The sequence below is a fragment of the Podarcis liolepis genome (genome assembly GCF_965112155.1).
Source record: "Podarcis liolepis genome assembly, chromosome: 13".
NCBI classification, from domain to species: domain Eukaryota; kingdom Metazoa; phylum Chordata; class Lepidosauria; order Squamata; family Lacertidae; genus Podarcis; species Podarcis liolepis.
Genome location: NC_139573.1, coordinates 22228899 through 22254221, shown reverse-complemented (window position 1 = coordinate 22254221; position 25323 = coordinate 22228899). Strand labels below are relative to the sequence as shown.

The 25323-nt window shown below is 47.7% G+C and overlaps 1 protein-coding gene and 1 pseudogene across 2 annotated transcripts in view; one reads left to right on the top strand and one right to left on the bottom strand.

The window, feature by feature from the left end:
* LOC310691581 (uncharacterized protein) overlaps nucleotides 1–16212 on the top strand; it is a gene marked incomplete at its 3' end in the record, with an annotated part of 35567 nt that extends 19355 nt beyond the window's left edge. Inside the window, exon 3 of the mRNA XM_083471440.1 lies at nucleotides 16126–16212. Coding sequence (XP_083327566.1) covers nucleotides 16126–16212 — 87 coding nt within the window. The remainder of the gene's footprint in view (nucleotides 1–16125) is intronic.
* A 1833-nt stretch (nucleotides 16213–18045) lies between these two features.
* Nucleotides 18046–23687, bottom strand: LOC310691580 (annotated as a pseudogene). Its single transcript, XR_014530120.1, has 5 exons — nucleotides 23617–23687; nucleotides 21581–22919; nucleotides 20389–20518; nucleotides 19859–19948; nucleotides 18046–18913 (listed from the first exon to the last, which is right to left on the bottom strand). The product of XR_014530120.1 is annotated as an uncharacterized misc_RNA (transcript).
* Between the last annotated feature and the right edge of the window lie 1636 nt (nucleotides 23688–25323).

Sequence of the window (25323 nt, the reverse complement as noted above, 5' to 3'; positions counted from 1 at the left end):
ATAAACTTCCAAGAAATGTTGTCAAAGGCCTTCTCCGCATCAATAAAAATTAACACTGCTTTAGTGTTAATGTTAGTTTGCAAAAATTCCAGAATATCAATAATATTCCTAGTGTTGTCAAACAAATGTCTGTCTGGAAGAAAGCCTGCCTGGTCCTTATGAATTACTTCTTTTAATACCTTTTTGAGTCTACTTGCCAAAATGTCTTCAAATATTTTGTAATCCACATTTAGGAGTGAGATGGGACGGTAGTTCTTGAGCTGAGTCTTTTCAGTTTCCACTTTAGGTATCAATGTGATGAAAGCTTCTTTCCACGTTTCCGGTGCTCTCCCTCCCTCCATAATCTGATTACAAACCTCCATTAGTGGTTGTGTCAAATAGTCTTTTAATATCTTATAGTACTTGGAGGTAAGTCCATCTGGGCCTGGAGATTTGCCCAGCTGCATATTCTGAATGGCATCCTCGATTTCCTGTTGTGTTATTCTATATTTCAAGATTGATCTCTTCTCCTGAGATAATTTTGGTAGGCCATTAGCTTTTAAAAATTGATCCATCTCAGACACTTCCTCAGGCCCTTGCGTATACAATTTTTAAAAATATTTCTGGAAACACTTTCTAATTTCATCTGGTTTCTGAATGTTTTTCCCTTCAACCTCTAGATTGGTAACAAAGTTCAATTTTTGTCTCTTTTTCAACTGCCATGCTAGCAGTTTTCCACATTTATTCGCCGATTCAAAAGATCTTTGTTTCATTTGTTTAATTTTCCATTCCACTTCTTGGTTTATCAATTTCGTATATTGTGTCTGGTGGAATTTAATTTCTCTTAGAATCTCTTTTGATTTTGGTTTTGATCTCAATTTTTTCTCTCCATCTCTTATCCTCTCTAATATCTTATCCTTTTTTCCATTCCAGAGTTTTTTCTTGATCGTGTTCTGTTGTATCAGAAACCCTCTCATTACAGCTTTACTTGCGTCCCAGATTGTTCTCTTTTCCACCGAGGTGTTCAAGTTAATTTCAAAGTAGTCTTTTAAAGTTTTTTGGGCCTTCTTTACTATCTCTTGATCTCTTAGTAGGTTGTCATTCATTTTCCATCTGAAGGAACCGGCTGGAGTAAGTCTCAATTCCATTTTCAGAGCGTTATGGTCGGAGCAAGTCTTTGGGCAGATTTCCACTCTTCTAGTCTTAGGTGCCAGCCCTCTAGTTGTCCAAATTTGGTCGATTCTTGTCCATGACAGGTGGGCCTCAGAAAAGAAAGTTCCTTCCTTACCTAAGGGGTTTCTTGTCCTCCAGATATCAATCAAATCCATATTGTCAGTTAGTTCAAAAAAAGTTTTTGGAAGTCTGCCATCCTTGGTTAAGTTTTGATTCTGTGACTTATCCATATAAGTAGAGACCACCCCATTCATATCTCCCATCATAATGATGTTGGAGTAGTCCAGATAGTCCAGCAGTGTCTCATGCAGCTTCTTGTAAAATTCCGATTTCCCCTCATTTGGTGCATAAATTCCTAATATCAAAACTTTTTCTCCTTGAGTTTGTATTTCAATTGCCAGGATTCTTCCTTGTTCATCTTTAAACAAAAATTTCGGTGACAGGTTCTCCTTTGCATAGATCACCACACCTCTCTTTTTAACTCTATCTGATGAAATGAATTCTTGGCCTAGTCTTTTGTTAATTAACACTTTCCTGTGGAGTCTGGTCACATGTGTTTCCTGCAAACAAATAATGTCCAAATGTTCTTTTTTCAAAATATTAAAGATCCTTCTTCTTTTTTCCGGGGAATTTGCTCCATGAATGTTCCAACTGTACAGCTGCAGAGACATCCTGAATCAATCTGTTGTTCCTCTTTATGGGGTGTCCTTCTTTTCGTCCGGACCCGAGGGTGTGGGTGTTGGTTCTATTCCAGACTGTGGCGGTGGCCAAGGAACTGATGCTCCCTTCTGTAGGTCCTCTCCGTGGTCGTGCAGGAACTTCTGGTTATCTTCTTTTGTTTTAATTTTAACTTTCTTTCCTTTATAGTTGAAGGATAGGCCTTGAGGAAACTCCCACCTGTAAGGAATCGCGTTGCCTCTCAATAGTCTTGCTAAATCAGTATATGCGGTTCTAAGGTCCAATAGTTGTTTTGGGATATCTCTGTAAATTTCCGCTTTTTGGCCTTGAATATCAAGTGATTTCTTAAAATGGAGGTCTAGTATTTTGTCTCTCTCCTGTTTAGATCTCAAAATAATCAAACAGTCTCTGGGCCTGTCCCTCCTTGCGATTCTTCCCAATCTAAACGCAGTTGTTATTTTAAAGTCCTTATCTGCTTCTATATCCCAGAACTTGGAAAATTCCGCTGTCAAAAAACCAATCAGATCCTCCTTCTCAAGCTCTGGAATAGCTCTAAGTCTCAAATTATTTTCCCGATTTCTCAATTCCACCATAGACAGATAGGCCTGCTGGTCACTGATGTGTTTGTGGAGTGGCCTTACCTCCCCCTTTATTGCCTCAACCTTCTGGTTTGCTTGCTCTGCCTTTAAATTGGCTGCCTCAGCCAGTTTCCGATTCTCCGCAGTTGCTTCTTTAAGATTCCCAATTGCTTGTGAATGTTGTGCTACTTGTTCAGACAGTTTTGTAATAGAGGATGTGGCTAGGTCAATTTTTGCCGTTTGGTCGTCCACCTTCTTGTTCAAAATTGCAAATTGTTCTAGCATTTCTTTTAAGACGGTATCAGATCCTCCTTCAGCCATACCCTCTGTTGTTGACTGTTCAGCTCCCTTTTCTTGTAATCCCAAAACAGCTGGGACAGATGATCTACGTGACTGAGTGGTCAAAGTTGTTTGCAGAAGTTGAGCTTGCCTTGCTTTCGTTTTTGCAGCTCTTGTTTTCGGTTGGCCACTCATTCCAGTCCTGTCTATGAGTCAAGGTCAAACTGTATATTATCCCATGGGAAAGACAGTTCCCAAATGTAAATAACAGAACAGCAGAGAGTCAAAATAAAGTTTGTTCCCAGGCAATTGTAAATCCAGAACTCCACTAGGGGGAGTGTTGTTACAGTTCAAGTAATAAGGAAAGAAGTTTGTCCACCATTAAAGTCCCTGCAGTCACAAATAGATTACCAAAAGTCAAACTTTTTTAACTTACAGAGCACTTCCCAGATTGCCACAAAGTCTCTCCTAAAAGGTGCAAGTTACAGTTTCGTTAATTGTATCTTCCAATAACACTCAACTGCAACTGTTTCTCTTATAAATACAGTTTCCGCAATGACAGCTCTCTTTTTCTCCTGTCAGTCCGATGTTTGGTGTCTTAATTCTTTATAATCCATAAAGTGAAGGAAAGTCCCCATTAAAGTCCAATACAATATAAGAAAAGATTCTTGTCTTTACCCTTTTGTAAGCCAGTTCTTCCAGCGCACAACAGTCCCAAATTTATAATCCTTTTTAAAGCTGCTTCCAGCTTGTCAATTTCTTTGCCTTTGATCTTTAAGCACTGCCGGGAGACGGACTTCCTGTTTCTCGTCCCCCGCTTTCAGCCAAATTTAGAAATTTTAGTCCCGCAAATAATGGTCCTTACTCACGAGGACAAATAACTTCCCCCACAAAAAAAAAAACCTAGGCCTCCCCCAACAAACGTTTGAGACTAGCTCCCCTAAATCTAAAAGATGGGTATAACTGCCGCTGTCCTGCAAACTCTGATAAGCTCCTCCCACAGCTAATCCCCTGCCTCAACAGAAACCCTGCCCCCTCTGACCTTTACACAGGGAAAACAGCTAATCAGCCACAAAGAAACACACACACACAAGAAAACCCTTTTTGCTCCTTCTTCAACTGCTGCCTTGCAAACTGTCTGTGTTTGGATAGGAATACATGGCCAGGTCCCTGCATAATGGCCTGCATAATGACCTCTAATAACCACTTGGTTTGGTGTGGATAGGAATGTATGTGTAGGTGACCCACCCTGGACACCTATAATGACCACCCACTTTGGTGAACACAGGAAATGAACCCTTGCTTGCAGTCTGTGGCGAAGGTGTCAATTTATCATCCCTGGTTGCTGATCTCCTGGAGTTCCTTCCAGGACAGTCTGTCTTGAGGGCTCCCTGCTGCCTCCAACTTTGCACTCTCAACACATAGTAATTTCTAGGCTACTAAACTGGGGCTCCGTTCCAAACTGGTCCATTTCCCTTGGAATCCTAATTAACAAATAAGCAATTAAACAAAATTCTTCTTTCTCATTTCAGGGTGGGTAGGAAATGGTCAGTTTGGAACTGGGCTGCAGTTTAGTAACCTAAAATTATTTCTAATAATCCAGGCTGCTTCCCACATATATTTAACCTCACTAATTAGATGGGCTGAACTATAGATAGGGTAAGTGTTGTTCTTTCTTTTCATGTTCCAAGTTGTTGCTTGAAATCTGCTCCTTTGTTGATTTCCATAAACCTGTTAGGCCTTGCATGAACTCTTCAGTCCTGCGTATTTTTAAGTAAACTGAACTAGATTCTCAGCCCCACCCTCAACATGTTCCCCTTTTGGGTGGCTTGGAATGGGGAGAACGGTCTCTGCTTTCCTGCTGCTTCGCCAGTCCTGATCCCCACAAGAACTCGCCCCCCTTCTTTCTTGCCAGCCAAGCTTCCGGGGAGTCCCTTGGGGAGAGGACGCCGAGGGCCAAATGCCCCCATTCAGCTGGATGGACTGATCCTTCCTCTCTCCCGCACCTGCAGTCCTGCCGGCGACGCGAACCCATTTGGTTCGATTTGGGTCGCAGCTTCCACCCCCACCCCCGCAGGCGAGGACCTGATAGAGAACCTCCGCGCACTGCTTTCTGCGAGGCGCCATCCCTCCCCTCCCCTCCCCTCGTGCCCCTCTGCCGTGCGCAGCAATGGGGGTAGAAGACTGACTGGCCGACCTCGCAGGGCGGGGGGGGGGGTGTCAGGACTACTGAGTCATCATCGCCCAGGGAGCGTCCAGCGAAGAGGCTCGACGGTGTCCGCCTGGCAGCAGGCAGCGGGAATTTCGAGGAGGATGCTCACTTGCCAGGGCTCGTGCGCCCCGTCCCGGATCCTTGCCGAGGCCGAGGGAGGGAAGGAGGCCCTCGCAGAGGCCGAGGGAGAAGCCACCCGGGGGGCAGGGCGGGCGGTAATAAAAGGGCTCCTCTGTCTCCGACGGCACCAAGAGGTTGAGCTGGCAGGATGGCGCTGAGCGGAGTCAACCAGAGCCACGTGCAGCCCCTTTGGGCCGAGATCCCGTCCCGTTCCGCATACATCGGCGCCCGGACTGTGCCCAGGTAAGCCCGCCCCGTCGGACAGGGACCCTCTATCGATGGCGAGGCCATGGCCCGACCCTTCTCCTCTTTACTCTCCTTTTCCGCAAGCTGACCTTCTTCTCCCCCTCCTCCCGTAGCACCGGCCCCTCAAAGGAGGAACAGAAGATTATCTTCCTCTTCCAGTTAGGCTGCCGCCTCGTCATGGATGACGGCGAGGGCTACCGCAGCAACCTGAGCGCGCTGCCCGCCCAGAACCTGCTCGCGGACCCCGTCAACTCCAGGGTGAGTCTGTCTCCCTCCCCGTCGGGCGGGGGCTCCAGACGTGGGTCCCTCCTTCGCCCCTTCGCGCCGCTCCGTTCTCTCTAACGCTCCCCGCCTTCGCCTCTCCCACAGCTGCCGAACCGAGACACCCCGGAAGAATTGAACATCTTCAACCAGGCTGTGCTCATCCTCAACGCGGTGATCTCCTAATACCGCTAGCGCAGAGAAGGAGCCGGCGCCCTCCGCAGAAGTGCCGCCTGGACGTGGCAGCCTCGAGCACGTCCCTCCCCACCCCCACCCCCAATAAACCTGCTTTTAGCTCTCACTGCTCTCCTGGAGTCTATTTAGGCTGAACGGGGTGGGGGGTGCGGGCAAATAATGGAGTTGGGAAGGACACTCAGAGTCATCTAGACCAACCCCCGGAATCGTCCCTGGCAGACGGCCATCCATCCTCTGCTTAAAACCTTCCAAGGAAGGAGAGTCCACCACCTCCCGGGAGTGTCCCTTCCACGGGGGAATCTCTCTATAGCAGGGGAGCTTGCAGCCCTGGAGGGGCCCAAGATGGCAGGAAACACCGTTTTGCTTCTTGAGAAGGGCTTCCTTTGAGCCGGCAATGCCCAGGACCCAGGCTGGAGGCTCACCAGAAGAGGAGACAAGGATTCTCATTGGCCTCTTTTAAAATAAATAAATAAATAAATAAATTTTTATTATTTTTTCATTAATAACATCTCAAATCTTGCCACGTCATATCCAAAATAAAAACAATCCAATTAAACATTTCATATTGATTAATTTAATGGGGTTTCCCATTTTCTGGCTGGTCCGGAGATAGTCTTATTTTTTTTTGCTGCATTTTCTCTATTATTTCCAAATGTCTTCAAACCACACACCACCAACTTCACCACACCAGCTCTACACAGTCGTATCTTGGAAGTCGAATGGAATCCATTCCAGAATCCGTTCAACTTCCAAAACGTTTGGAAACCGGAACATTCTCTTCCAGATTTGCAATGTTCGGGAACCAAAACGTTTGAGGAATAAGCTGTTTGAAAACCAAGGTACGACTGTACATTCAAAACACTACTATAACACTCGAACGGTCATGGGCTCTGCCCAATAGAATCATAGAATCATAGAATCATAGAGTTGGAAGAGACCACAAGGGCCATCGAGTCCAACCCCCTGCCAAGCAGGAAACACCATCAGAGCACTCCTGACATATGGTTGTCAAGCCTCTGCTTAAAGACCTCCAAAGTAGGAGACTCCACCACACTCCTGGGCAGCAAATTCCACTGTCGAACAGCTCTTACTGTCAGGAAGTTCTTCCTAATGTTTAGGTGCTTCAATTTCCTGCCAAGAGCCTCGTAGTCTCTTTTGATCTTCTGGAGGCTATTGCTTGCAGTGTCATTGGTTCCCACATGAACCAAGAGGAAGGGATATTCGTCAGTGGGTTTTATGATTCCTTGCAGTCGTTCAGTTACATCTTGGATCTTAGCCCCGGGGAGACAGCACACTTCCCGAGACATCTTGTCAGGCCCACAGATCACTGCTTCTGTTCCCCTCAGTAGGGAATCCCCTATCACCACTACACGCCTCCTCTTAGGTTTGGTCAGGGTTCTTCCGTGAGCTGTCCGTTCCAAGGTCGCCTGCACATTCCCTGAGGACTGACTTTGCTGCTCGTCTTCATATACCTGAGCGACTGTAATGAGGGAGAGATCCTCAAATGGAGCCTGCTCTTCGTCTTCCATGCTAGGGGAGAGGACCTCAAAGCGATTGTGTATTTCTAAACAATCAGAGCGAACCCTGGGCCTCCTACTTCTTTGAGTCACGTTTCTCCATATATCTGGCTCCTGTGTTGGTGAACTAGCCTCCTTCTCAGGGGAGTCCCCTGTCTCCTCCTTGGTGGAGACGGTGTGCTCTGTTGCTTCCAAGAAGAGCTCCAGCTCTCTAATTCTTTGGAGCGTAGCTACATGTTCCTCCAGTTGCTGGACTTTGTCTTTTAAGAGGGCAATCAACATGCAATTGCTGCAGGTAAAGCTGCCTGCAACCTTTGGCAAGATGGCAAACATTGCGCAGGAGCTGCAGGCGACTGCAGCTGTTCCCTCCCCCTCCATCCTGAGAACGTGTCATTGGGGGTGGCTACAGTGGTCCTCCATCATAAAAAGTGTGAAGACAGGACAAATAACTCCCCCCACAAGAAAAAAAACCTAGGTCTCCCCCAACAAACGTTTAAGACTAGCTCCCCTAAATTTAAAAGATGGATCAAAGTGCGCGCGCCGCTAGGCGCGCGCAGCTGCCCTGCTGGGTCTGATAAGCTCCTCCCACAGCTAATCCCCTGCCTCAACAGAAACCCTGCCCCCTCTGACCTTTGCACAGGGAGAACAGCTAATCAGCCACAAAGAAACACACACACACACACACACAAGAAAACCTTTTTTGCTCCAATAATTCTTTAGTAAGTCACCCAGAGTAGCTGGAACAACAGTCCAACCTCCACAATGCAGCAATGCGAACATTATTTTGCTCATGTTGAACATGGGAGAAAGGAGCTGAAATGGAGAGTGGCTTGCCTAAGACTGCCTCGCAAGTTCATGACAAAAGTAAAACCTTTGTGCTGCAGAATTCTGAAGGTGTCAGCTTCCCCTGTAAGGATTTGGATGTCTCTTGTAGATCAGAGCAGTCTAGGACCCTGCCCACCTGCCCCTGCAGAAGGGTCTCGCTTCCCACGTCTGCCAGGGAGTCCCATGTCCCCTCAGTGTCAGAAGAACCTGCATCAGAAAAGAAACACAGTGTGGTTTGGCCAAAACTGGCTGAAGAGAACAAGGAACGATATCAGAGGTTGCTCAGTCGCCAGAGGTGAAGTGCTGCTACTCTCATTTCGTCCTTGGAATGTCAGTCAGTTAGGAGGAGCTGCAGATTTCCTTGCAATGACGGGCCCTTCCAAGCAGCGGGCTCATGGCCGGAGGGAAGGGGTCTTGAACCAAGAGCCTCCTGGTCTGGGCTTGGGACCTGCCAAGCTGCCCAGATTGTTTTTTCTACCTCTTCAGCCAAGAGGGTAGTTGCTTACTGAGCCCAACTAGCGCTGCCTACACAGAAGTGGGAGGGGCCACAAGGCTTGGGGGGAGGCCCCACACCCCTGGGGTTTGCACAACAACAGGGAAATTAAGAAAAAACCCCTAAGGGGAAGAACTCTCCCAATTGCCCAAGAACTGAGAACCCTCAATGGACACAGTGTGCAGACTGATTCTCATTGCTGGATGTGTTTTGGGGGGCGAGGTCTCTGCTGCTGGTCTCGTGGAGGCCCAGCCTCCTCAAATACTTTATTGGGGACCCCAAATGGACCTCGGTCCCTAGGAATTGGGTTCTGAGGTGCCAGCACCTGCAGGAGAAGCAGAGGTGGGGAGCATTAGGCTGGGAGCATTGAGCGGGTGCAAAGGAGGAAAGGAGGGACGCCCCCTCCAGAGCCCCCCTACGGGGAGGGAGAGAGACTCCCTCGGAAGGTCATCTCCTCCTCCAGGAGATTTTAGGAAGGCAGGGCGCTCAGGTTGCTGTCTTGGGGGGGGGGGCTGTGAACACTTGGAATAACGTTCTGAGAGCAAGAGCTGTTTGACGGTGGAACAGACTCCCTCTGAAGGTGGTGGACTCGCCTTCCTTGGAGATTTTAAAGCAGAGGTTGGCTGGCCATCTGTCTGGGATTCTTCAGCTGAGATTCCTTCCTTGCTGGGGGTTGGGCTCGGTGAGCCTCGGGATCCCTTCCAACTCTATGATTCTGTGATGCAAAAAGACATATCTTAACTCCACACATATATATTCCTGAGTCTGAACTGGCAGTGGCCAACCGGGATCGAGACCTTAAGATGGTAGTGGAGAGCTGGGTGGAAATGCCAACCCTGTGTTCTGCAGCTGTGAAAAAGGCCCATTCCATGCTGTGTGGGGGTCACTTGAAAATGCATTTAAAAACAAGACTGTGGCTACCAGAATGCCATTCTACAAATCTGTGGTGCAAAAACACTTGGAACACTGTAGATCAGCGGTTCCCAATTGGTAGTCTGCAAAACTCACCTAGAGTGTCAGTATGTGGCTGGCACATACCCGTCAACAGTCTGGGACATCCTGTTTTCTTGGGGGGGGGGGTGTCGTTCAAAATTGTGATGCCCCAAAGTGCTCACGCCTTCTCCTCCTCCTTCCCTCCCCCAGTATGGCCAGCCTGCATAGAGCATCAGCCCCAAATTACCCCCACAGCTGCCCTCCCAAGAGACTCTTCTGCAGGGGCCTTCTTGCCTGGCTTCCATTCTCAGCCTTTGGTGGACAAGGGGAGAAATGGCCTGCGAAGTCACATACGATCCTCTTCTTTTATCTTTTGGGTTAGCTGAACCGGGGAATTCTGCTGCCACTCACATTTCTGCCTTCTCATTGATGTGGCTTACACCCACTCTGCCACTCATAAGCGTGCACCAAAAGTGTATAGAATCATAGAATCATAGAGTTGGAAGAGACCACAAGGGCCATCGAGTCCAACCCCCTGCCAAGCAGGAAACACCATCAGAGCACTCCTGACATATGGTTGTCAAGCCTCTGCTTAAAGACCTCCAAAGTAGGAGACTCCACCACACTCCTGGGCAGCAAATTCCACTGTCGAACAGCTCTTACTGTCAGGAAGTTCTTCCTAATGTTTAGGTGGAATCTTCTTTCTTGTAGTTTGGATCCATTGCTCCGTGTCCGCTTCTCTGGAGCAGCAGAAAACAACCTTTCTCCCTCCTCTATGTGACATCCTTTTATATATTTGAACATGGCTATCATATCACCCCTTAACCTCCTCTTCTCCAGGCTAAACATGCCCAGCTCCCTTAGCCGTTCCTCATAAGGCATCGTTTCCAGGCCTTTGACCATTTTGGTTGCCCTCCTCTGGACACGTTCCAGTTTGTCAGTGTCCTTCTTGAATTGTGGTGCCCAGAACTGGACACAGTACTCCAGGTGTGGTCTGACCAGAGCAGAATACAGTGGCACTATTACTTCCCTTGATCTAGATGCTATACTCCTATTGATGCATCCCAGAATTGCATTGGCTTTTTTAGCTGCCGCGTCACACTGTTGGCTCATGTCAAGTTTGTGGTCAACCAAGACTCCTAGATCCTTTTCACATGTACTGCTCTCGAGCCAGGTGTCACCCATCTTGTATTTGTGCCTCTCATTTTTTTTTTGCCCAAGTGTAATACTTTACATTTCTCCCTGTTAAAATTCATCTTGTTTGTTTTTGCCCAGTTCTCTAATCTGTCAAGGTCGTTTTGAAGTGTGATCCTGTCCTCTGGGGTGTTAGCCACCCCTCCCAGTTTGGTGTCATCTGCAAATTTGATCAGGATGCCCTTGAGTCCATCATCCAAGTCGTTGATAAAGATGTTGAATAAGACCGGGCCCAAGACAGAACCCTGTGGCACCCCACTAGTCACTCTTCTCCAGGATGAAGAGGAACCATTGATGAGCACCCTTTGGGTTCGGTCAGTCAGCCAGTTACAAATCCACTGAGTGGTAGCATAGTCAAGACCGCATTTTACCAGCTTCTTTACAAGAATATCATGGGGCACCTTGTCAAATGCCTTGCTGAAATCTAGGTAGGCTACATCCACTGCGTTCCCTTCATCTACCAGGCTTGTAATTCTGTCAAAAAACGAGATCAGGTTAGTCTGACATGACTTATTTTTCAGAAATCCATGCTGACTATTGGTGATCACAACATTCCTTTCTAGGTGCTCACAGACTGTTTGCTTAATGATCTGCTCCAGAATCTTCCCTGCTATTGATGTCAGACTGACTGGGCGGTAATTATTTGGGTCCTCTCTTTTCCCCTTTTTGTTTTTTTTATAAAATATTTTTTATTGCATTTTTTCTTTCAGATAGAAACACAGAATCAGATATACAAAGAAATAAGAACAAAAAGAAAAGAAGAAAGAAAAATACATCATTTCCAAGCTTTTTTCAGTCTTCTACCGGTGACTTCCCCACATCTCCCCCACCGTGCATTCCCAACAATAAAAATATCTGCAAATTATAACCTTGTTTCATGCATTCTTTTGTACTCTCAAATAGTTGCATTTTAAGTTTAAATTGCTTATTATCAATTTACTCTAAAGTCAAATATGATGTCATTTTAAACATTGGTTCTTTCATTAATATAACTTAGTTCCATATACTGTCTATTTCTCGTTGCTGAAGCTGACATTTCCAAATCATGCGAAATCTTATAATTCATATAACTTATAAAATTTTTGTAAATAGTCCCTAAATTTTTTCCAGTCCTCCTCCATTGCTTCTTCTCCCAAATCTCGGATTCTGGCAGTCATCTCGGCCAATTCCATATAGTCCATCAATTGCGTCTGCCACTCTTCCAGTGTGGGTAAATCTTGAGTCTTCCAGTGTTTGGCAATAAGAATTCTTGCTGCTGTAGTTGCATACATAAAAAACGTTCTATCCTTCTTTAACACCTTTTGGCCGACAATGCCCAGAAGAAAGGCCTCTGGTTTCTTAGGAAAGGTATATTTAAACACCTTTTTTAGCTCATTGTAAATCATTTCCCAGAAGGCCTTCACTTTTGGACAGGTCCACCAGAGGTGAAAGAATGTCCCTTCAGCCTCCTTACATTTCCAACATTTATTATCAGACAAATGGTATATCTTAGCAAGCTTGACTGGGGTCATGTACCACCTGTATATCATTTTCATAATGTTTTCTTTCAAGGCATTGCATGCCGTAAATTTCATACCGGTGGTCCATAACCTTTCCCAGTCTTCAAACATAATGTTGTACCCAATGTCTTGAGCCCACTTTATCATGGCTGATTTAACTGTCTCATCCTGAGTGTTCCATTTAAGCAGCAAGTTATACATTCTCGATAATACCTTAGTCTTTGGTTCTAACAGTTCTGTCTCTAGTTTCGATTTTTCCACCTGGAATCCTATTTTTTTATCCGACTTAAAAACCTCTTGAATTTGAGCATAATGAAACCAATCTTGCACCTTATTCTTTAGTTTTTCATAGCTCTGTAACCTCCAATTGTCTCAGTTCTTTTCGTCCGGACCCGAGGGTGTGGGTGTTGGTTCTATTCCAGACTGTGGCGGTGGCCAAGGAACTGATGCTCCCTTCTGTAGGTCCTCTCCGTGGTCGTGCAGGAACTTCTGGTTATCTTCTTTTGTTTTAATTTTAACTTTCTTTCCTTTATAGTTGAAGGATAGGCCTTGAGGAAACTCCCACCTGTAAGGAATCGCGTTGCCTCTCAATAGTCTTGCTAAATCAGTATATGCGGTTCTAAGGTCCAAGAGTTGTTTTGGGATATCTCTGTAAATTTCCGCTTTTTGGCCTTGAATATCAAGTGATTTCTTAAAATGGAGGTCTAGTATTTTGTCTCTCTCCTGTTTAGATCTCAAAATAATCAAACAGTCTCTGGGCCTGTCCCTCCTTGCTATTCTTCCCAATCTAAACGCAGTTGTTATTTTAAAGTCCTTATCTGCTTCTATATCCCAGAACTTGGAAAATTCCGCTGTCAAAAAACCAATCAGATCCTCCTTCTCAAGCTCTGGAATAGCTCTAAGTCTCAAATTATTTTCCCGATTTCTCAATTCCACCATAGACAGATAGGCCTGCTGGTCACTGATGTGTTTGTGGAGTGGCCTTACCTCCCCCTTTATTGCCTCAACCTTCTGGTTTGCTTGCTCTGCCTTTAAATAGGTTTGCTTGCTCTGCCTTTAAATTGGCTGCCTCAGCCAGTTTCCGATTCTCCGCAGTTGCTTCTTTAAGATTCCCAATTGCTTGTGAATGTTGTGCTACTTGTTCAGACAGTTTTGTAATAGAGGATGTGGCTAGGTCAATTTTTGCCGTTTGGTCGTCCACCTTCTTGTTCAAAATTGCAAATTGTTCTAGCATTTCTTTTAAGATGTAAATAACAGAACAGCAGAGAGTCAAAATAAAGTTTGTTCCCAGGCAATTGTAAATCCAGAACTCCACTAGGGGGAGTGTTGTTACAGTTCAAGTAATAAGGAAAGAAGTTTGTCCACCATTAAAGTCCCTGCAGTCACAAATAGATTACCAAAAGTCAAACTTTTTTAACTTACAGAGCACTTCCCAGATTGCCACAAAGTCTCTCCTAAAAGGTGCAAGTTACAGTTTCGTTAATTGTATCTTCCAATAACACTCAACTGCAACTGTTTCTCTTATAAATACAGTTTCCGCAATGACAGCTCTCTTTTTCTCCTGTCAATCCGATGTTTGGTGTCTTAATTCTTTATAATCCATAAAGTGAAGGAAAGTCCCCATTAAAGTCCAATACAATATAAGAAAAGATTCTTGTCTTTACCCTTTTGTAAGCCAGTTCTTCCAGCGCACAACAGTCCCAAATTTATAATCCTTTTTAAAGCTGCTTCCAGCTTGTCAATTTCTTTGCCTTTGATCTTTAAGCACTGCCGGGAGACGGACTTCCTGTTTCTCGTCCCCCGCTTTCAGCCAAATTTAGAAATTTTAGTCCCGCAAATAATGGTCCTTACTCACGAGGACAAATAACTTCCCCCACAAAAAAAAACACCTAGGCCTCCCCCAACAAACGTTTGAGACTAGCTCCCCTAAATCTAAAAGATGGGTATAACTGCCGCTGTCCTGCAAACTCTGATAAGCTCCTCCCACAGCTAATCCCCTGCCTCAACAGAAACCCTGCCCCCTCTGACCTTTACACAGGGAAAACAGCTAATCAGCCACAAAGAAACACACACACACAAGAAAACCCTTTTTGCTCCTTCTTCAACTGCTGCCTTGCAAACTGTCTGTGTTTGGATAGGAATACATGGGCAGGTCCCTGCATAATGGCCTCTATTACCTCTAATAACCACTTGGTTTGGTGTGGATAGGAATGTATGTGTAGGTGACCCACCATGGACACCTATAATGACCACCCACTTTGGTGAACACAGGAAATGAACCCTTGCTTGCAGTCTGTGGCGAAGGTGTCAATTTATCATCCCTGGTTGCTGATCTCCTGGAGTTCCTTCCAGGACAGTCTGTCTTGAGGGCTCCCTGCTGCCTCCAACTTTGCACTCTCAACACATAGTAATTTCTAGGCTACTAAACTGGGGCTCCGTTCCAAACTGGACCATTTCCCTTGGAATCCTAATTAACAAATAAGCAATTAAACAAAATTCTTCTTTCTCATTTCAGGGTGGGTAGGAAATGGTCAGTTTGGAACTGGGCTGCAGTTTAGTAACCTAAAATTATTTCTAATAATCCAGGCTGCTTCCCACATATATTTAACCTCACTAATTAGATGGGCTGAACTATAGATAGGGTAAGTGTTGTTCTTTCTTTTCATGTTCCAAGTTGTTGCTTGAAATCTGCTCCTTTGTTGATTTCCATAAACCTGTTAGGCCTTGCATGAACTCTTCAGTCCTGCGTATTTTTAAGTAAACTGAACTAGATTCTCAGCCCCACCCTCAACATGTTCCCCTTTTGGGTGGCTTGGAATGGGGAGAACGGTCACTGCTTTCCTGCTGCTTCGCCAGTCCTGATCCCCACAAGAACCCGCCCCCCTTCTTTCTTGCCAGCCAGGTTTCCGGGGAGTCCCTTGGGGAGAGGACGCCGAGGGCCAAATGCCCCCATTCAGCTGGATGGACTGATCCTTCCTCTCTCCCGCACCTGCAGTCCTGCCGGCGACTGGCCTGGCGGGCAAAGGAGCGACCCATTTGGTTCGATTTGGGTCGTAGCTTGCACCCCCATCCCCGCAGGCGAGGACCTGAGAGAGAACCTCCGCGCACGGCTTTCTGCGGGGCGCCATCCCTCCCCTCCCCTCGAGCCCCTCAGCCGTGCGCAGCAATGGGGGAAGAAGACTGACTGGCCGACCTCGCAGGGCGGGGGGGGGGGTGTCAGGACTACCGAGTCATCATCGCCCAGGGAGCGTCCAGCGAAGATGCTCGACGGTGTCCGCCTGGCAGCAGGCAGCGGGAATTTCGAGGAGGATGCTCACTTGCCAGGGCTCGTGCGCCCCGTCCCGGATCCTTGCCGAGGCCGAGGGAGGGAAGGAGGCGCTCGCAGAGGCCGAGGGAGACGCCACCCGGGGGGCAGGGCGGGCGGTGATAAAAGGGCTGCCCCTGCTCCGACGGCACCAAGAGGTTGAGCTGGCAGGATGGCGCTGAGCGGAGTCAACCAGAGCCACGTGCAGCCCCTTCGGGCCGAGATCCCGTCCCGTTCCGCAGACATCAGCGCCCGGACTGTGCCCAGGTAAGCCCGCCCCGTCGGGCAGGAACCCTCTCCCGATGGCGAGGCCATGGCCCGACCCTTCTCCTCTTTACTCTCGTTTCCCGCAAGCTGACCTTCTTCTCCCCCTCCTCCCGTAGCACCGGCCCCTCAAAGGAGGAACAGAAGATTATCTTCCTCTTCCAGGTTGGCTGCCGCCTCGTCCTGGAAGACGGCGAGGGCTACCGCAGCAACCTGAGTGCGCTGCCCGCCCAGAACCTGCTCGCGGACCCCGTCAACTCCAGGGTGAGTCTGTCTCCCTCCCCGTCGGGCGGGGGCTCCAGACGTGGGTCCTTCCTTTACCCCTTCGCGCCTCTCTGTCCTCTCTAAAGCTCCCCCCCTTCGCCGCTCCCACAGCTGCCGAACCAAGACACCGAGGAGGAAGCGAGCATCTTCTTCCAGGCTGCGCTCATCGTCAACGCGGTGCTCTCCGAATTCCGCTAGCGCAGAGAAGCAGCCGGCGCCCTCCTCAGAAGTGCCGCCTGGACGCGGCAGCCTCGACCACGTCCCTCCCCACCCAACCACCCCCAATAAACCTGCTTTTAGCTCTCACTGCTCTCCCGGAGTCTATTTAGGCTGAACGGGGTGGGGGGAGCGGGGAAATAATGGAGCTGGGAAGGACACTCAGAGTCATCTAGTCCAACCCCCGGAATCAAGTCGTCCCTGGCAGACGGCCATCCAATCCTCTGCTTAAAACCTTCCAAGGAAGGAGAGTCCACCACCTCCAGGGAATGCCCCTTCCACGGGGGAATCTCTCTATAGCAGGGGAGCTTGCAGGCCTGGAGGGGCCCAAGAATGCAGGAAACACCATTTTGCTTCTTGAGAAGGGCTTGAGCCGGATCCAGGCTGGAGGCTCATCAGGAGAGGAGGAGACAAGGATTCTCATTGGCCTCTTTTAAAATAAATAAATAAATAATTTTTAAATTAATTTTTCACTAATAACATTTCAGTTAATAACATATCAAATCTTGCCACGTCATATAAAAAAAAACACACCAAAAAACCATTCAATCAAACATTCCATATTGAAATCATGGAATTGTAGAACGGGAAGGGACCCCCACAGTCATCTACTCCAACCCCCGGCAACGCAGGAATCTCAACTAAAACTTCTCTGCTTAAAAACCTCCCAGAATAACTGATCTGTAGAAAAGACTCTACCAACTGAAAACAGAAACAATGCATGAACTTTTGTAACCCAAGTAAATCTTTTAATAAAATATATTTATTTATTTTTTAAGAAAAAGATACCTCCCAGAAAGGCAAGTTTACCATCTCCCAGGAGAGTCCTGTCCATGGTCTACAGTGCTGAAGCAGGGGACCTCGCCTTCATCTTCTTCTTTGGCAGTCGCTCGTAGCTAAGTAAGATTGTCTTCCATGAACACTGTCTTAACAGTGACTTCCCGTTGGTAAACTACCAAGCATCCTTGGAGTCCATCGCTGATGCTTGCTTGTCATCATTATTTTTCTAGCCCAGCACCAGCCATTTTAATTACCCACAATGCCCCACGTAAAATGGCTGCCTCAAGCTGCCTAGGCCACTGCTGTTTTTGCCCTTGCCATAGTCAGGATAGCCCACCAGGACTTATCGATTGGGGGGGGGGCACCAGACGTCACTTTGCTCAAGTGTTGGCCCTGGATAAGAACTCAACATTTTAGACCACTCTAAAATATGTGTAATGGGGAGGGGGAAGAGATAAATGTACAGGCCCATTGGTCTGGTAGGCCTGACTATCTTCCGTTAAGTTCATTTACAGTCACCTCTTCTGTTAGAGGTCATGCCTGTTTTTAAGAGAAACAAATATGGATTCTGATCACACCTCCTATACTCAATGACACCTCTCTGACCTGGGGTAAAATTCAGTCACAAACGCTTTCATGTTGTGAAGGCAGATATAACAACAAATTCTTCAGCCCACCTTCAGAACTGAATGACATACATACTACCAAAGTAAACACCAATTCAGCTGTCATTCCCTTTATATTTCAAGTAGGCTCCTGAAACATGAACGCCTTCTTATCCACTTATTTGTCAGTGCATTAATTGTAAAAGTTTTTTTTTGTTTTTTTTTACATTCCAAAAGGGCTCCAAGGGCTGGGAAGAATTCTGTTTTATATTCAGGGCACTCGGCACAGATGGCTGCTACTACAGACCTGCAGGACCAGCTCACCCAAGCATGCTTCCTCAATGCTATATACAGTGAGAGGGGGGAAAGTATTTGATCCCCTGCTAAATTTGCCCGTTTGCCCTCTGACGAAGAAATGACCAGTCCATAATTTTAATGGTAGGTTTATTGTAGCTGTGAGAGACAGAATAACAACAGGAACCCCCCCCCCCCAGAGACCCCTGAGCATCTGTTGCTTTCTTCCCCAAGGGGGACAAAGGGTGGAAACGGGGGCTCCTTTCTCTTCAGTTACACCAGGAATGAGGAACTGAACCTTTGGTCCTCCGTCACAGCCAGCATGGCCAGAGATCATGGCAGCTACAGACCAGTGATACCTAGAGGGCCAAATCTCCGCCTTACAGCAATATAACTCAGCCCCTGAATCTCAAGAGGGGCCTAGGCCTAGGACTTCTCCCTGCTGTGAATTCGCTGGTGCTGCACGAGCGAGCGTTTACTGGCACACCTTCGCCCGCACTCAGCGCAGTGGTGGGGCCTGTCCCCCAAGTGTGTCATCTGGTGCTTGGTGAGGTGAGAGGAGTCGACAAACTGCTTCCCGCACTGAGGACACCTGTACGGCTTCTCTCCCGAGTGGATCCTCCGGTGCACCGTCAAATGGCCGCGCTGGCCAAAGCGCTTCCCGCACTCGGCGCAGCGGTGCCGCTTCTCCCCCGTGTGGGTCCTCTGGTGGACAGCCAGCGCCGACGGCCAACGAAACCCTTTCCCGCACTGGGAACACAGGTACGCGCTGTCCCTGCTGGCGGCGCCCAGGTGTGCTGGGAGCCCCTCAGCTCCCACAAGCCTCTTTCCATACTCTTCATTTCTGGTTGGTGCAGGGAGGGGAGAGAATCCGGACGCCGCTCCACAGCTACCAGCTGCCGGAGAGAAAAGAAGACTGAAGGCCTGAAGCTGGCAAGAGGAAGGCTCTAAATGATACAGCCGAGTATTTGCAGCCAGCCAACCCTGAGTGGGGTGTAAATGCACTAATGAATAAAAAGAAAAGAAATGTTTAATGTAAGGAACAGCTGGTGCCCATTTGGACCAGCAAAGCAGAAAGTAGGGAGCCCAATAGCAAGTAGCGTCTGGCCAATGACTGGCCAAGTCAATTAATTCTCGTTTTTTTCCTCCCACATTCACACCCTACATCTCAAGCACAGTGATTCCTTTTTAAATGGTCATCCCTTTCCATAAATAATTATGGGAAGGGAGGTTTATTCAGGGTGCAAAGAGTTGTTGGGAAACCATTCTATTCCCTTCGCAATGCTCTCAATTCCCAGAGTGGTTTAATAGTCAATCCCTCTTCGAAGGGAATTGTAGCTCTCTAATTGTAGCTTGGGGATGTTTTCATCCCCAAAAGGTTTTTGATTTGAGTTTCTACTGAAATGAGGCTGCATCTGAATGTTGTATTTTAATCTTGTTTTTAAGTTGTATTTTAATCAATTGTTTTTATATCTGGTGTTAGCTGCCCTGAGCTCAGTCTTGGCTGGGGAGGGTGGGGTATAAATAAAATTTATTATTATAAAGGGGAATAGAGGAGAGAGAATGAGTGAGACTGGCACAAGGTCACCCTGTAAGCTTTATGGGTGCATCTGGATCTGAACCTGGGTCTCCCAGGTCCTAATCCAACACTAACCATACTGGCTTTCTTATAGCAACTCTGCAAAAATCATAGAATTGGAAAGGGTTGCAAGGGTCATCTAGTCCACACACACACACACCCCCTGCCGCAATGCAGGAATCTCAAGATTATTTGCCCGTGTTCAGCATGAGGGAAAGGAGCTGAAACGGAGAGTGGCTTTTGCCTAAGACTGCCTAGCAAGTTCATGACAAAGGTAAAACTTTGTGCTGCATAATTCTCAAGCTGTTAGCCTCCCCTGTAAGGATTTGGATGTCTCCTGTATATAACAGCAGTCTAGTACCCTGCCCACCTGGCCCTGCAGAAGGGTCTCGCTTCCCACATCCGCCAGGGCCCCCTTCGTCGGCCAGTGAGTCCCATGTTGCCTCTGTGTCAGAAGAACCTGCATCAGAAAAGAAACGCAGTGTGGTTTGGCCAAAACTGGCTGAAGAGAACAAGGAATGATATCAGCCCTGGCCTGAAAACCAGGAAGTGGAACTCCAATAAGGGACATCACATGAACTGGAACATAGTACTGCTGTTTCCAAGACATGGCGGAAACAGCTGGTATGGATGGCCCCATAAAAAATTCTGTGAACAGGCTTGCTGCACACTAATTTTACAGAGCTGGGGAGATCTCAAGGGGAGAGCTGGAGCCAAATGTAGGGGTAGTTCTGGGTTTTGTGGGGGGGGGGCACACCAATCACATGCTACTTAACACTTAGAACAATACTCTAAGTTAAACTCAACACTCAACAGTTAAAACAACAGTACAAGCTATGCGCCCGTGAAGATGGCAACGCCTATGTAAACTTGAATTTCAAAAATGCAGCAACTACTCACCCAGAGAGCTGGCATCTCCTCCGCCACCTGCCTCCTTGGCCTTCCTGCAGAAGAGGCTCTGCCTGGTGTCTGACGGAGCCAACTCTGCCCTTGGGGAACTTACGAGGGTGTCCTCGAATGGCCCTGACACCTGAAATTGCAGGGAAGGTCCCGCTCAATGCAGGAACAGGGCTGGTAGGAATGAGCATTCGACATCCTGGCACAAACTCCCTGGAACAGCTTGGGGGAGCAAAGGACTTCACTGGGTTTGAGACAGAACTGGAGACCCTCACGAGTCAGCATGATTTGATGTCAGAATGTCAGGAAGCCAGCCAGCAATAAATCATACAAATTATAAACTCAGGGAAGCCAGTCCTAAGGAGCACAACAACTCTTCTGAGTAGGTTTTGCTCCTACTCAGAAGATGCCAAAATCTCCTTCTCTCTGGGTCCTTCCCAAGCAACCTGAGACTCCGCTGGCAAGCCTGTCTCTGCTCCTCCCTCTTCATAACCCCTTCTGGTCTTGGGATACCAGAGGGAAGGGAGCTGGTCACAGTAGGAGGGGAGACCCCCTGACTTCTTTATCTGCCTCCCTCCTCTCCTGCTTCTGCTTCTAGACTTCTCTCTGCCACAGATTCTCCCAGCTCACTAAACCCTGTTACCTCTTCAGCTTCTGACACTGCTTCCTCCAAGCCTGTCCCTCTTCTCCCTCTGATCTCCCATCGTAATCCCACCACCAGTCCCCTCGCTCTGAGCCTTCTTTCCTTGGGGGTCTCCAGCTGGCATGGCCAGTAGTCAGGGATGATGGGAGCCAGAGTCCATCGACATCTGGGGGGCAGCAGGTTCCCCACTCCTGATCTCCTAATTCTCTTCCCTGCCTTTTGTGTCCTGTCTGTTTAGATTTTATGTCTTTGGACAGGGACATTCTTTGCTTCTAACTTTGGGCAAAGCACTTACATCGTTCTCCATACAGCTAAAGTCTATACAAATTAAATATATTATTCCAAGCCTTCGTGCACCAGATTTTCACAGCTCATAAAGCAGCTTTGACCATCTTTGCCTTTATGAAGACATTTTACATGAGAAGGATTTTATTAGATGGTGATCAGGAGGTGCTTTGTCTCCCCTCGCATAAGCGCCTAAGGAAAACTTCCCGCATGGTTAGACCAACTTGGGACCCCAGGGATCAAGAAGGAACTGCAGGATCCTCTCACCTGGAGTACCTGCCTCTCAGCCTCCTGCTGCCTTGCCAAAATATTCTCAGCCAGGTTCACCGCCTGGGCACAGGTTTCTGGGACTTGCTCCCAAACTTGGCTCTGGACCTCCTCTGGCAAGATGGTCAGGAATTGCTCCAGGATCAGCAGCTCCAGGATCTGCTCTTTGCTTCAGCTCTCCGGCCTCAGCCAACGACGGCACAGCTCCCAGAGCCGCCGGCAAGCATCCCTCGGCCCCCTTGACTCCTGGTACTGGAACTGCCGGAAGTGCCTCCTCCGCTTCTCCGACGCCACGGATTCCCTCTTCAAGATGGCTGCCTTCACTTTCCCATAGTCCCTTCTGTCGCTAGTGTCCAAACTGAGGTAAGCCTCTTGGGCCTCCGCGCCCAGGGCTGGCAAAAGCCGGGCCACCAACTCTTCCCTCGGCCACCGGCAGGCGTAGGCCACGTGCTCAAAGGAAGCAAAAAGTGCCAGGATGTCATCCCAAGGTTCAGCCTCAGTGGGCCTTGTTCTCCCCCATCCAAAAGAAAGGGGATGTTCTGTCTCTGGGCCTTGGACCTCCCAGCGCTGGATCCTTCCTGCATCTGGCTCCTCTTTGACCAGTGGAGACACCTTCCATTGCAAGAGCTTCCTGGCACGAAGGACACAAGAGGCCTGTCCTGCTTTTTCTAGGGCTTGCCCCATTCTGAGGGCTGCTGGTGATTGCTCTTCCATTTTAATGCCTTGCAGGCTCAGTGGCGCTTGGGTCACAGCCCCCAGGTCTGCCTCGGCCCCCTCCTCTGTGGCCATCTTCTCTCTCATGGTACCACCTTCACACTCTCTTCAAACCTGCATTCTTGCTCCCCGAAACTCCCTCTCTCACATCCATCAGTGACTACATGAGGCGATTTGAGGCAGCCAGGGAAGAATCGTAACAGCAACATCATTTAAATAGACATCAGATCAGCCAATTACAAATTATTTTGTACGATAACAAGTGTGAACGAATCAGGCAGCAGCTTCTGTTTCCTTTAAAAAAAAAATCATTTTTTTAAGGCAAGGACTTACAAACAGCATGTGTGCTGGCAGGCAACCATCTCAGGAAAGACGTTTTCCTTTTCTATCTTACATAGCAGGGTACGTCTCTTTAAGAAAGCGTCTGTGTGTGTGCATTACTGAAAAATGAAGAGCAAAATAGTTTTTTCCTCCAGGGCTGTTGTTTTATGAAGGTGCAGATTCGATCAATTAAAACAGCTACAATGGATCAACTAGCGTTTCTTGAATCAAGTGAGTGCCCTAATTAGGATATGATGATCTGTAGAGTAATGTGACATCTCTGAGTGACGAGAACCAACTGTGCCTGAAATGATGAGATATGGTTAAAAAAAGAAATATTGGTGTAGATCAGGGAGAGGCTAGTGAACCAGGATTGGCCCTCTCTCAACATTCTCAAACTATGCTTTTAAATGAAACCTGTTTAATCTCAGGGTTCCCGCCCAAGGATCTTTTGGTATTGTAGTTCTCGGAAGGAATCAGAGGCTTCTAATAATGTCCTCATCACTCTTTGCATAACCAGTACTTTTCAGAATTGTTTGGGGGAATCCAGGGCATTTAACCTGGCTTCAAACTGTTTCCAGAAATGGCTCAGGCAAGGGATGGGGTATTTATGAGTCCAGCATTGACTCAGGATTGCACTCAGTTCTGTCCATGGTAGAGATATCCAAGAGGTGTCTGTTTATTATCTAGCTGATAAAAGGTCTGTTCTCCTGCCCATTTGTATGCATGAATTGCACAACTTTTCTGAAAGCAAAGCACATCCCTTTCGGCTGCACAGGTTGGAAACTCAAGCAGCTAAAGGAGAATTTGGGCTGCGGGGGTGGAGGGGTAACAATATTGATTAGAAAACATGTATTGTTGGGAAATTAATAATCGCAGGGGTAGCTGCTAAGCACCCCCTGATCTTTGTGGATTTACATTTATTTCCCTTTTCTCTCTCCAGCTAAAGCACCATATGGGTGCTGCGTTCTCCATCTTCCAGGGACCTCTTTTTAACTCACCCCCAGGACTGCCTCGCCTCCACCACAAGCTCCTGATTCTCCTGCTGAAACTCTGACGCCGCCCCCCCTCCATCTCCAGAGAGGCGGAGCAGGAAGGTTCCTCTCCGAAGCCCCTCTCGCGCTCCCCTGCTCTATCATATTAACCCTTGGAAAATCTCATTCGTCGCCACGTTATCAATAGAAAAGAGAAACTGGGTCGGCGTCGCAGCAAAGCTGGCTCAAATCATCTAACTTTTCACGCTCTTTCCATACAATAAAACAAAAGAGAGGGTGGGGGTGGGGGACAGATCTGCCCTTTAAGAATTGAAAGCAGGTTCAAAAATCCAGCCCAGGCTGAGCCAATGCCTTTGTATGCGCGATAACCTGGCTCTTCGGCGCAGTAGCATAGGTTTATGTGCGTGCACGGGAGTGCCCGTTCACACGTTACGTTAGGGTGTTCATGCCCCGAAGACCACAATTTGCTTCCAAGCACATTAACTCCAGCCCGAATGTCTGAATGAGTCCAGGACTGCCGTGCGGATACAACCATAATTCCCATACAGCAGCCCTAAATTATAACAGAATAACGAGGAATGCCAGTGGTGGCTAGTGCCCATCAGGAATGGGAGGGAGGAAGAAGGAAAGGTCAATAGTAGTTGGCTGTAAAGCCGATGGCTGGCAAATCACCACAGTAATTGTAGTGTAGTTCCCACCCTCCTCCTCCTCCTCCCTGCTGAGTAGTTGTGCAGGGACTAAGGAGGGAGAAACTGGCAGGCAGTGCCACCCTCTGGGCAAGAGGGAAGTGAGAGGGTGGCAGGTGGTGGTTGGCTGAGGGCAGGCTGAGGTTAAGGGGAGGAAATGCCATTCGCCCCAATGGACCAGCCCCTCTGCTGAAATCCCAATGCTCTTTCCTGAAGGATCTATTACATGGCTGTTCCCTGAGAAGAGGGGCTGACTGTTAATCCACTCTGGAAATTGTAGAGTGGATAGTAGAAGTGGCAGTAGGAGTGTAGTAGTAGTACTAGTGTACTAGCAGTGGTAGTGGCAGTAGTAGTAGTAGTATAGTAGTGGTAGTAGCAGCAGTAGTAGTACAGTAGTGCTAGTAGTAGCAGTTGCAGTAGTAGTAATGGTGTAGTAGTAGTAGTTGTGTAGTGTAGTAGTAGTAGTAAAGGTGAAGGTACCCCTGACCGTTAGGTCCAGTCACGGATGACTCTGAGGTTGCGACGCTCATCTCGCTCTATAGGCCAAGGGAGCCGGCATTTTGTCCGCAGCTTCCGTGGCCAGCATGACTAAGCCGTTTCTGGTGAACCAGAGCAGCGCACGGAAACGCTGTTTACCTTCCTGCCGGAGCGATACCTATTTATCTACTTGCATTTGACGTGCTTTTGAAATGCTAGGTGGGCAGGAGCTGGGAACAAACAACAGGAGTTCACTCTTTCGTGGGGATTCAAACCGCCGACCTTCCAGTCGGCAAGCCCTAGGCTCTGTGGTTTGGACCACAGCACCACCTGCATCCCTAGTAGTAGTAATAGTAATAATAATAAACTAGACTCCTCATGAAAACTGATTTAACACTGGTTTAACTATCACAGCTTCCTTAAAATCAACCTGGGAACTGTTGCTCTATGAGAGTATTGAATGCCTGAGAATTGTAGGAATGGGGCAGAAATTTGATTTAGCTTGCCTTTTAATGAAAAGCTACCTAACTGGCTCTTCTTGGACCAATAC